The sequence below is a fragment of the Cricetulus griseus genome, chromosome 4 (assembly GCF_003668045.3).
Source record: "Cricetulus griseus strain 17A/GY chromosome 4, alternate assembly CriGri-PICRH-1.0, whole genome shotgun sequence".
In the NCBI taxonomy this organism is placed as follows: Eukaryota; Metazoa; Chordata; class Mammalia; order Rodentia; family Cricetidae; genus Cricetulus; species Cricetulus griseus.
In genome coordinates, this window is record NC_048597.1 from 60,960,253 (window position 1) to 60,973,417 (window position 13,165).

The following is a 13,165-nucleotide window of genomic DNA, read 5'->3' on the forward strand; positions in this document are numbered from 1 at the left end:
AATTCAGTTCCATATTCACTGCTTGTTGCTCATTTTCAATTTTCTTAGTGTATCTTTTGTTTCTTGGGACACCTTTGGTGTCATACACATTGTCCTGTATTCTCAGTTATGGTCACCAAGTCACATGCAAGGTTCCTGTTAGAACTAAGTACCTTTGAAGTGCTCGATTTACCTGATGTATTCCCAGACAGGAGAAAAAAAGTGTATTCCTAACAGATGTTGACTGAACAAACACAAAGATCAAGGCTGACAGGCCCGAATTCAGTGACGGTCCTTCCACAAACACCATTCTTCATCCTTAACTTCCTCTATGTGGTTTCCATCTTTGCCTCAGTTTCTACTACCAAAGAGAGCAGTCTCTGTTCTTCCTTATGAAATAATTAGAGCTATGGATAGCCTAAGATAATTTTCATCCAGCACTAGAGCTGAAAGGATGGCTCTATCCTTTTGTTGCTATAGGCACCACCACATGAAAATGCTGTAAATATTTATATCAGCTGATGTACAGAACTATAAATGTATTATACCAAGGAGTTTGATTTTTTTTAATTCTGTAAAATGCTTAAAAGTGAAGATCACTTATGGTTTAGTTTTTTTTTTTTTAAGAAAATGTTTATGACTTGAGGTTTGCTGCTTTACTTTGTATGAAAGAAGTTAGTTTTGCTGGACTCTTCTGTGGTGAAGGGTTAGTAACTGTGAGGGCCTCATTCTCTCATAGTTTTGCTCAAAATTGTAGTTCTTTTCAGATGAACTTGACCAGAATTTCAAAGTCCAGGCATTTCTGGCAGGTACCTGACATACAGAAATCAGAAGTCTTCCAGATCCTAATTAGGTAGAACATCAGGGAACTTAGGGGTTATCATGGCACTTTTGTTTGTTTGTTATAGTCATAAACTTTGGAGCATCTTGCAGGAAGGCAGCATATGTAGAAGAAGAGGGAATACTTCCTTTTGTAACATGTTTGTGTTTTCAGACCAAAAGTAGCTTTAATGTTTATTTACACATGACATACTATTTCCAAGTATTATGGTTCTGCCACAGGAGGAAGAACGGCATAGCTATTACTCAGAAACGACCCCCTTTCAAATGCTAATTTCAATATTTATGACATGGGCATTTATGCATTTACTTATAGAATGCATTTAACAACTTGCAAGTGTGCATTTTATAAACAAAATAAAAAAGCGAATAATTATTTCATCTTGTTTTGCAGAACCCCAGCTGAAAGGGATTGTGACAAGGTTATTCAGCCAGCAGGGATATTTCCTGCAGATGCATCCAGATGGTACCATTGATGGGACCAAGGACGAAAACAGCGACTACAGTAAGAAACACCAGCTACTTGCAATGCAGTGCAAATTGAATATGTGGCCCAACCTAGCCATGCTGCCTTTTGGACTATTTGATGATTAGTGAGCTAGTCTTCCCCCCTTTATCCTTCTTGCAGCATTATTCTCTTATTCTTTATAGAAAATAAAGCAATACTATATCAGAGGAGCTATGTATTCAATGAGAAGGTTGGACACTTGAAAGATTTCCAGTGGTCATTAGATGAAGATGTCTTCCTACTGAATTGGTTTTTGTGGAGGAGCTAAGCCCTCATAGCAATAATATAGACCTTCCAACATAAGGTAGTATTTAAATCTTAGACCCAAGTGATGAACAAATTATAATTCTCACAGGCTATTTGTTTATAGAAAACATTACTTCTACAGGCAAACACTGAACACATATGTATGTTATTTCCTTTTGGTTAAGGATAAAATTTGAGTATCATTATGATGAATCACAGTATATGTAATAGGAATAGTTTAATAAAGACTGGTAGGTCTAACATGAACTCTAAGAAGTCCTGAAATAAAAGTTGCAAATATTGAAGATTATTTAAAAATCTCCCAGAAATAGTCATTAGTGTTGACAAGTTAAAAACGGAAATACAATACATCAAGGCATGAGAGAATTTATTTGTATTTTGAAAACAACAAATACGAATGCTTCAGAGGCTAAAAGAATAGCTCTCATAATTTTCAATGTATCTAAAATCATACAGATGCCTCAGGGTAAATTCCTGGTCATAAAGTAGCTCAGGGTGTCATTTTTTTTTATAATTTTGTCCATGTTTATTGCTAGATCTGTAGTGTTAGATTACAGTGAATGAACCCGGTGTGGTAGGTGTTTGAGTATAATGGAGCTTTAGAGAGGAAATGCACGAAGGTCAAAAGTTCACTATCATACTAGGTTTTATACTGCCTTTAAGAGAAGCCTGGGCTACATGAGCCTTTGCCTCCGAAAATAAAAAAAAGAATCAGAGACACAGAGTAAATGTCCATAAAATAGCTTTAGGATGGTTTGTGATTCTGATTAAAGTGATTTTGTCAGATTGACAACCTCTCACGCTTCAAAGGATAATTTAGGAAGCTAGACATTTTATGATGTTGCAACTCTTAAATTAACAATAGCATTTGAGGCAGGACTTAAAACTCTTAAAGCACTGAGACGTTCCTGTCCACCCCTTTTAAGTTTTCTTTGTTTACTTAATATTGTACATTACAAAATATGAATTACAATAAAGAAAAGATCTTATTATAGAGAATCCCGTTCCACTTTTCTCTCACTTTTTGGCAAAGTCGTTGATTGCTTTATTGTGGTTTGCACTGTTAATTTGTGTTTCTATGAATGCTTTCTCTAAGTGGTTCAAGTTTTCAATTCAGGCAAGAAGAATGAAGAGCCCACACACCCTGTATGTAACTGTCTTCTATTGCATCTGCATTTGAATGTCCGATTGGGAAGGCCACACTTAAAAACTGAGGCAGGGAACTGCATAGCTGTGTCACTTGTGTTAATTGTGAGGTATCTTTAGATCTCAGTTTCATGTTTAACATAAGAATTAACACCAGACGTTGGTGGTACACTCCTTTAACCCAGCACTCAGGAGGCAGAGGCAGGCAGATCTCTGTGAGTTCAAACCCAGCCTGGTCTTCAAAGAGGTCAAGGACAGTCTCCAAACCTACAGAGAAACCCTGTTTAGAAAAAAACAAAAAAACAAAAAACAAAACAAAACAAAACAAAAAACCAAAAACCACCCTCCCCCCAAAAAACACAAGAAGTAACTAGAGGTAGGAATAACTGTAGCTGCATTTTCTGTCAACTTATAAAATCCATCCTGAGTCCCTGGGGACATTTTGGGAGAGGAGGTGACAGAACTGAGAAAGCTACAGGAGTTCTTTAAAATATTGTCTTCCAGATGTGAAAAGGCCATGGTAAACATTAGCATATAGCAGCCATGATCACAAGAGAGACATACAAAAAGGGCGGAGAAGTAGGAAGTGGGACCAGTTGGGAAGAAAAAGGGGACCAGAAGGATTGGGGCAGAGATAAGAGAAAGTTGTATGGACATACCTCATTTTATATAAGTAAGAAAGCATCAAACATTAAAAGCAATTAAATGAAAGAGTTATATAAATTGATGAATACAGATTCGATCTCTAAGCAAGCCAAAAAGCCATTCTCTCCCTGTTGCACAGGACGCTGCCTGAGACCAACCAGCTGTGTAGCAGTTTCTGTCTAGAGGACAGAGGGTAGCAAAGATTGTGGGATCCAAGCATTCACATCCTTCACTGTTGCTCTTAATAAGTCTTTCCTCCAGCTGCCCGAGCCCTGCAGCCACATTGGCCCCCAAATAACACACAGAGACTTATACTAGGTGCAATGCTGCTGGCCAGTGTCTAGGATTTCTTATCTGCTAGCTCAGTCTTAATTATCAACCACAATCATTAATCTATATATTTATAAGACTTTTCTTATCGAGGATGCTGGCCTTGTGTCCTGTCTTCCTGGTGGTCACATGGCGACTCCACAGACACGAGGAGGAAGAGAGCAACTTCCTGCTTGTTCCTGCTCACATTCTGAATCTGCCTGCCTGTATCACAAGACTTTACTACATTTCCCAGAATCCTCCTTGACTCCTAGTCCAGCCTAACTTGCTGCCTCATTGGCTGAACAGTGCTTTATTCAACAACCAATAAGATAAACATACACAGAAGGGCATCCCCCATCAGTTGCCAGAAAAAAATAGTAGAAAGTGATCTCCTCTGAGGCTAGGTCCATCACATGTCTGAATCCATGCTTAGCTCTACATACATTCATACATGTATGCACATATACTTCAGGCATACAACAAAAACATGGCACCAGAATACCTGATACATATGTACCACACACATTGAGGATGGCCAATGATGTGTTCTAACAAAAGCTAACAGAACTGGTTTAAACTCAGAAATTGATAACATCGTTTTGAAGTTAAGATGACCTACTGTGAATACTTCTGATAAATTATTATCAAAATAACTTAAGAGTGTAAAATCCAAAGATTAATGTAAATTCATTTGGACCAGCATAAAAGTTAATTTAAAATTTCAATACATCTGAACCTTTTGTTCAATAAGAAATTCTGCTTTCCTTGATTATCAGGCATAATAGCTTCCCCAAATTTGACTTTGCTTATTTAGTAGTGATCTACTATAACCATACATTTGGTTTTGAGTGAGTGAGTATATTTACTATATAGTAATCCAAAGTAAAAGAATAAGTAGCAAGTGATAGTTATCTAGATAGACAAACAGAAATATATGTGCATATATATCTCAAAATATCAAAACATACAGCAGAAATAAACTGGGAAGGCTTCATTGAGGCAGTCACTTGGGGTTCTAGGAAGAGTAAGTGTATGGCATCACAGAGGGTGCCCTTGCTTGAGGCTTCCAAATGAAAGAGAGAAAAAAGGAAATTGGGAGGGATACATGTTGGTGAGTGGGGATATGGAAGTAGTTGGGGAGAGAAACTGGGGTTAGATATATGACATTTCTTTGTATACTTGTATGAAATTCTCAATCATAAAGAATAAACTAAGGAAAAATTAAAAAAAAACCAAACAGTATTAAATAGAAACATATAGAGATGAGATAATCAAATCAGCAGCTCACAATATCCCACAGAAACTGGGAGGTTGAGACAGTAAACTTGAGTTCTGGATTGAGTTTCACTCCAGGGATGGATTGCCCAAGAATGAACTGGTATCTCCTTCCCACTACAGGAGCTTTTACAATACGGGCTAAAGAATAATAACCTCTGTTGGAACTGATCACCTTCTAAGTCTTCTCAAGGACATGATGCTCACACTCTTGGATGGCCTTGTTCTCTCTCTTCCCTCTCAGAGTTAGAAGGGGACAGCCTATTCCGGCCAAGGGACTTGAAGGACACTTTGAGATCAACATGTGTGGTCTCTGAGATTGGGCAAAGATCTCACTTCTAGAGCCAGCTCCTTAGTGAGCTCCAACAACATGTGACAGTTACCAACATAATGTACATTACACATACAATTTTTTTTTTAGACAGGGTTTCTCTGTGTAGCTTTGTAGGCCACGATGGCCTCAAAGTCACAGAGACCTGCCTACCTCTGCCTCCCAAGTGCTGGGATAGGTATGTGCTGCCACCACCCAGCACACACATACGGTTTTGAAAACAACCTTTTCTGCTTAATTATATGCTTAAAGCACTCTTTATATTGTTTGGCATATTTCAAGATTTTGTATAAATCAGAGCATTATCATATACATATTATATTCTGTCATCCATTTTATTGTGGCTCTGAGGCTTGTACAGGTAATAAATACACTTACTTGCTTTATCTAAATCATGTGTGTATTAAGGGTACCCCACGATGCCACATAGTAGATTACACCTTAAACACATGGGCTTCTGGGTGCTAGTTTAGATCCAAACGTGTAACCATTTTACTCTTACTTTTAAGTTCTGTGACCATGCAATGTATAGGTTTTGTTATTTTTTTCCTTTTAAAATCCCATTTACCAGAAGGTAAGGTCCTATGTGAAGAAGTTTTGTTTTGATCCTTGATTGTATTTACAAAATGGTCTATTGTGCATAGTAGACATTTGCTGGGAACTGGATGGATGGATGGATGGGTGGATGGGTGGGTCTTGTAAACAGGCTTTCCGTGGTTGACTAAATTGCTTCCCATCTACATAATGTTTACCTTTTATTTGTTTATAATTTTTATTGAATTGTTTTGTGTGTATGGGTGTTTTGCCTGTGTGTATGTCTGTGAACCACATGTATGCAATGTTCCCAGAAGCCAAAGGAGGGTGTTGAATTCCTTGGGACTAGAGTCACAGAAAACTGTTAGCTATATCTGGGTGATGGGGATGGAATCCAGATCCTCTGAAGAGCAATAGTGCTTTTAACCACTGAGTTACTGCTCCAGCCCTACCTTTGTTTTTTGAAATGATTCTAGACTTTAGAAAAATTAGATTAGTGTAGCAAACACCTTTGTACTCTCTGAGCTTTCTCAGATACTATTGTTCCATGTAACATCAGAACAATGATCAAAGCTGGGAGAATAGACACATGTACAATGCTATGTACTGGTTACAACATTTATATGTCAGTTAATGAACATTTCCCTGACCCTCTCCCACCCCAGATATTAATAAAAGAAGTTTTAAGTGAAGTAATAAATTTATATCTTTTCCATAAGTGGAGATGAAGACTAAACAATGCCAGAGAGATATTTAAATTCCGCTCATGTTTTTAATAGAAAAATTATAAGCCTTTCAAGTTGTTAACATGCCTTTTCTTTCTCCACTTTGTGTGGGTGGAGAGTAAAAGCAGTTGATTGTTTGAAAAAGAAGAAAAAAAAAGCCCTCTTGTTACTATAAGCATCTGACAGAAATGTTTTATTTGGTTCATTAGGTCCAAACCAACTTTACCACAGCATCTTCGGAGATCTGATAGACACCTGCTCTTTTGTTCATGGAGAAAAGACTAATTATACGTAATTGAGTACAAAGCAAATGGGTTTTTTTTTTTTTTTCTGCAATGGCAGATAAGAATCGCTACAAATGTAATGATAACAAAGATGCAGGACTGTGTTGGAACACTGCTACAAAAAAAAAGACAATTGCAGTTTGGAGGGTATTAATAGGAATATTTTACATAAAATTTAACATCTCATTATTCTGTTCTATATGTTATCATAGGAGATACATTTGAAGAGCTTAAAAAATGCTGGAAAGAAAATGATGATGATATTGTAACCAAATACATTGCTCTCATTTGGCTGGGAAAAAAAATACATGCATGTCCTCTGCCTGTGGAGAGGGACTGCATGCTAAGTTAGTGTCATCGTCAGACTGGAGAGTGGGGGTCCATGCTGTACCCACCTGGGTTGAGGGGAGAGGGCCATGGAAAGCCCCTCTGTGTAGCATGAAGAAACAAAAGGTCTCTGAGTAGTCTTGAAGTGAGGTGGCCCCGGAGTCTCCTTCAGCCCTTTTCAGCATTGTTTTGGGAAGGAAATACAAGCACATGGGACAGGATTATAAAGGTGCAATAGAGAGTGCAGCTGATAAAACATTTGAGGAACAGCAAGGGTCACCCTGTACCTAGCGGGCCTTGCTGTACGGTTGAAGGTGGCTTAAAAAACATTTCACAGGCACAATCACGCAAGGACCCAAATGTTGGCATGGATGAAGATGAAAGCAAAAACCCACTCAGGACTCATGTTTGACCATAGACAAAACAAGGATGCAGTAGAAATGACAGAAGGGCCACTTTTCAAATCCTTGGCTGGTGAGTGTCACTGCTTGCTATTTCATCAAGCAAAGCCTCTAGTGAAGACTTACTAAGATAAACAACAGAATTGGGAAGGCCACACTTAAAAACTGAGGCAGGGAACTGCATAGCTATCACTTGTGTTAATTGTGAGGTATCTCTAGATCTCAGTTTCATGTTTAACATAAAAATTACTCCCACCCCAACTCCTTTAGAACACACAGGTTAAGGGAAATCCAGTTTTCACCTACCACAGCGAAACTCCAGTCTATTTTCCCTGTCTTTTTGGTCAGACTCTGAAGTTCTGCCATTGTGTACAGCTCTGGTGCTTGCTTTGGAGTTGTTACACCCAAATTTGTTCAAACATGGATGTGCTTCTGATATTTCTTGAAGGGAAGGCAGTGACACCATCAAAGAGGTGTTCTTTCCAGACCACCCTTCCCCCCACCTGGCCACATTCTAGGCACATTTTTCCTATGTTCTTTCTAGCTGTTCCTGATTTGCTTTTCTGTTCACTTACTACCTTATCTTTTAAATTCAGAATATATATTTGGAAGATTTTTCATATTAATACAAATTTAGTTGGAGTGGTTTAGACACTTGTGGGCTAAAGAGGTGACTTGGTGGGCAAAGCTGTTGCCATGACAGCTTGAAGACCTGTGTTTCCATCCTCAGAACCCATATACAAGGTGGAAGCGGCAGTGTGTGCACACATCTGTAGTGCTGACTAGCTTTACATAACTAACTAGCTGGGGCTACATAGTGAGGCTGGCACGTACGTACGTATGTACGTACGTGTGTGTGTGTGTGTGTGTGTGTGTGTGTGTGTGTGTGTGTGTGTGTTGGCCACTTTAAGACATAAACTTTATTTTTGATTTTTTTTTTTGGTTGGGTTAGGCTGAACACTTCATTGTATGCCATATGAACCTTGTAATACTTTTGTGTTACATTTCTTTATGATACTCTGTGAAAAAGGCATTTATCATTTTTATCTTATGTAAATTAAATCTACATAATATCATCTTTGTTATTTGTGTTGCACAATGTTTTTGCCCAATTTCTTATCTTTGAACATTTTTGTATTGCCTTTCTATTCTATTCTATTCTACTTTAAACATGGCTTTATACTCTTTCCTCCCCCAACCCCTCTAAAAAACAAAACAAAACTACTCATTCCCTCCAAACTTAGTGACACAGGCCTATACTAGGAAGGATGAGACAGAAGGATCACAATTTTAGGGCCTATTTGAACTACTAAGTTTAAGACAAACCTGGGAAATTCAGTGAAACCCTGTTTACAAACATGAAGTCAGAAGAGAGATGAAGAGAGTGGGAAGATCATGGAGCAATTGCTTAGCACATTGGAGGCCCTAGACTCAGACCCCAGTAACACACACACATACACATACATACACATTCTCACACATATGCATACACACACATACATACACTCACACACATAAATCCTACTCATTTGTAAATTGAAAAGTTCAGTCTTTTTGTTTTAGTAATGCATGTTTCATTTTTTTACAGCTAACATACAATTAATTTGTATCCCTTAATTCTGAATTTTAATATTTCATATTCCTGTCTATCATAAATGCAATTATAGTTTATTAGATCTCATAAATTATTAACCTTACTATGATTTTAGTGTAAAGAATCGTATCTTAGAATGGCCTATATCTGAGTTTTAGAAATCTAATTGTAAATGTAAGAAGTTAGTCACCCAGTTATGTTTTCTATACAATACTAAGCATATGATGTTTTGATACCACCAGTCACAAGCATATAGACACAGCCAAAGCCAGCAGGAGCTCATCCTGCTCAACTATGAACAGAAATAAGAACCAAATGGTTGCTTGGGGAAAATTGTCAAGGGAATTGTGTATCTAGTTATAAGTACACACATATAGATGCCTCCAAAAGCTATGAAGACATTCGCTCTCCCTAATGATGGGCCTTCTTGGCCCAGACCTTCTTCCTCTTTCACCTGCTTGGGCACATTTGTTAGTGTTCATGACAGAAAAGCTATGCCATGTCTAATTTTGTTTTCTAGAGCCATCTGTATTTTAAGACTATGTAATTATTTCTTGTGAAATTATACCTGTAGGTTGAGTTCAAAGAGAAGTAAGTGGACGCATTATCCTGCAGGTATCCCCAAGCAAAGCTTTTATCCCACCACGCAGCACTTAGGCGCATGCAGGGCTGTCATTCCTCATGCTATTTCCTCTCAGTAGCACAATTAGCTGTCGCCCTTAACTTGTGAATTCATTTATTCCATTGGGTGCTTTTTTTTTAGAAAGGAAAAAAAAAAACTTTGCAATCTGATTTGGGGATGAAGAAGGTAGTTCTGGTGTTAATTAGAAATGCATATCTTGAAGTTAATAACATGGCCTCCAAATAATATTCGTGGAAAGCTTCAACATGATCCATTTATTTCCTTGAATAGTTTAGCATTTTACAGATGTCACAAGGAATAACCCCTTTGACTCTTGTGACCTGTATCTTTTGCTTTATTCTTGATCAGATGTTCTTTTTGGTGGAGAGACTCTCGCCCAGTGTAATTGCTTGTTCAGAAAAGGAAAACACGAGCTGGTTGAAATTGTGCTTTTGTCAAATCGCTCTCCCACTGTTTATAATGTATTTATAGGTGGCATACATTGGTTTAGAATCTTTTAAAAACTACGTAACTAAGTGGAGTCCTAAAAGCTGGTGAGGACTAAGTTACATTTAGTGTTTGCTTGGCTTCATGAGATAACTTAATGTTTGGCCTTGTGCCAAACATATAAACTTTCTTCCATTCATATGATCCGGGGTTGTAACAGATGAGAGGGACAGATAACCTCATAAACCCTTGATGCTTCCTTCCTTTCCTTTTTGTGCAGAAATAAATGTGTGCTTAGTGATTTTTTTTATTGCTTCACCTTTTTTCCCTGTGAAGTATATTATAAGCAGATATGAAATCATCAGTTTGCAAATCAGTGTATCATATTGTCGAGAGTAGTGTAAAGACCCAAAGAGCACCCTTCTACCCAGGATCTGGGCTTAATGTGACTTGTGTGCCTTGGGGCCAGTATTTAACTTCTCCGTGTCTTTAATTTATTGTTTCTTTAAATGAGAGTATACTGGCCATTAGATCTCAGGGGTTTTGCATCAGTCAGATGAGACAATTTATGAAAAGTGTTTCAAACAGTACCTAGAACACAGTAACTCTAAAAGCTCTCATCCATTATTATTAGCTTGTCATTAGAGCTAAAGAGCCCGTTTTGTTTGCTTGGATTGGTGGGGGGGAGGTGCTGGCTTGCAAGCAGCTCACAGACAGTGGCTGTTTAGCAGAAGTAGAATTCTTCACAGTGGCTGCTGTTGTACAAAACAGTTTGATGTGTTTACACTGGAGAGTATTGAAATAGTTCAGAAGATGTGGAGCACCTCACCTGCATCAACAGCCTTAGTGGGGATTTTGTAGAAATATATCTTCCAGCTCAACTCTGGACAGAAATGACTTACTAGTGTAAGCAAACCTATGTAGTACATAGTTTTATGCTTTTGAGTTTTTACACACCCTGATTCTGTTTGCTTGGAAGATTGTCAGTCTTACTCACTTTGGTAGGAGGGTTAATAGCATCTACTTGAAAGGATCTAAAATTACCCAGGAGATGGGCCTCTGGTCAAGCATATTCGGAATTATGTTGATTATGTTAATTGAGGTAACAAGACCCACCAGCTGTGGGTGGTGCCATTCCCCTGGCTGGGCTCCTAGAGTATAAATGGAGAAAGGAAACTGAGCAGCAGCTTGTGTTCAGCCCTTGCTGCTTCCTGACTATGCATGTGATATGACCAGCTGCTTGAAGCTCTGGCTGCTTGATCACCCTGTTATGATGGGCCCTGAAACTATGCACCAGAATAAACCGTTTCTTCCATAAATTGCTTTTGTCAAGTTATTTAGTCACAGTGACATTAAAGAACTAAGGCATCTCATGAGGACCCTACTCACATCAGTACCTCTTTCAGCCCATATACTCTGTCTATGGTCCACCAGCTCCACTCATGCTCAGCAACTGCCTCCTGCCACAAAATCCTCACTTCATCTGCTGTGTGTGTCTGTGTCTGTGTGTCTCTCTCTCTCTCTTTCTCTCTCTCTCTCTCTCTCTCTCTCTATGCGTCTATTTACAGCTGCACAGATCATATTACACTCAAGGGCTAGCTGCATCTGCATTACTCTGTTCGAGGACTACTAAATTATTTGTTCTTCTAGCAGGCAACGAACATGTTCTAAGATACCAAACCACAGGCACGCATGTGCTTCCTCTCCTTGTCTTATGTCAATAAGTACACAAGCCTGAATCAACCTTTTCTCATCTTTGACTTCTGTAGTTGTTTGTTTCCTAGTGGATCCTTTCCCCAAGGTTCCCCCTCCTCCATGGCCGGAGACCCAGTCAAGGCATAAACTCGATGCTCTACTTTCCTTCGTTCCTTCTTTCTTTCCTTCCTTCCTTCCTTCCTTCCTTCCTTCCTTCCTTCCTTCCTTCCTTCCTTCCACACATCACTAAGAAGAAAACTGAATTTTGACTGGTTAAATTTAATATAAGTTAGTCTGCTGCTCTGTCTTCTCCACTGGTTCTCTGTCCTCCTAAAGTTGACCTTATTTCTCAAACACAGCAGCTTTGTTCCACCTGAAGGCCCTAGAATAGACACTCATTTTCCTCATCTTTATTCTCTCTAATCTGTGGGTTTCACTCTTTTCTTTTTCTGGTTTATCTAGATAAATTTCAGTCTCTGTGATTAATAGTCTCTTTTGGATACCCAATTTTTTTTTCATTTTCTAGAACCCCTTATTCAATAAACTGACTTTATTGTCTACTGACACTACTAAAACATGTCCCATACAGACCACATATTCTTCTCCATACATACTTGTCTAGACTCTTTGAGTGTATGACATCACTTAAAGCAAGGCTGTTGTTCTTTTGTTTTGACAATACCCCCCCTTTGTGGTTTCTTTAACCAAAAAGTCTGCTTTCCCTTCCAAACAAACTGCATCTCTAATTTATACAGTTGTAGCTGATGCATTTACTGTGTGTGCAGCCTCCTGACTACTCCTGGGGCATAGCTTGGGTCCTCTCTCTGTATAATTATGCCTTGGCAGTTACTATGGATCTGCTCTGTGCTTAACTCCTGGCAGTAGAGTTTATGGGTAAGTGGCTGGTTTAGTTATGTATTCATAGTCACCAACTAAATAAAGGAATAGGGACAAATACTGAATGCATACTCTTGTGAACTGGTGTTTTCAGGGCATATTGATATGAAATTTAAAGGAGGGATTATATATCATCAGTGGGGGAGTCAGAAAAATAAAATGCTGTGCCAAGTACGATTTCATTAATATTTTTACATTTATTTATTTTATGCATGTTTGTGTGTAGATATGCACATGGCATGTGGAGGTCAAAAGGTTCTTTTTGGGGGGAGTTGATTTTCACCTTCTACTGTGAGTTCCAGAGATTGACCTCAGATCATCACTCTTGGCAGCAAG

The 13,165-nt window shown here is 38.5% G+C and overlaps 1 protein-coding gene across 2 annotated transcripts in view; it reads left to right on the forward strand.

Moving 5' to 3' along the window:
• The window catches only part of Fgf12 (fibroblast growth factor 12), a 246,887-nt gene that overhangs the window by 44,007 nt on the left and 189,715 nt on the right, over positions 1–13,165 (forward strand). For both annotated transcript variants that reach the window (XM_027412929.2, XM_027412931.2), the window contains exon 2: positions 1,214–1,324. In XM_027412929.2, the coding sequence (XP_027268730.1) occupies positions 1,214–1,324 (111 nt within the window). The remainder of the gene's footprint in view (positions 1–1,213; positions 1,325–13,165) is intronic.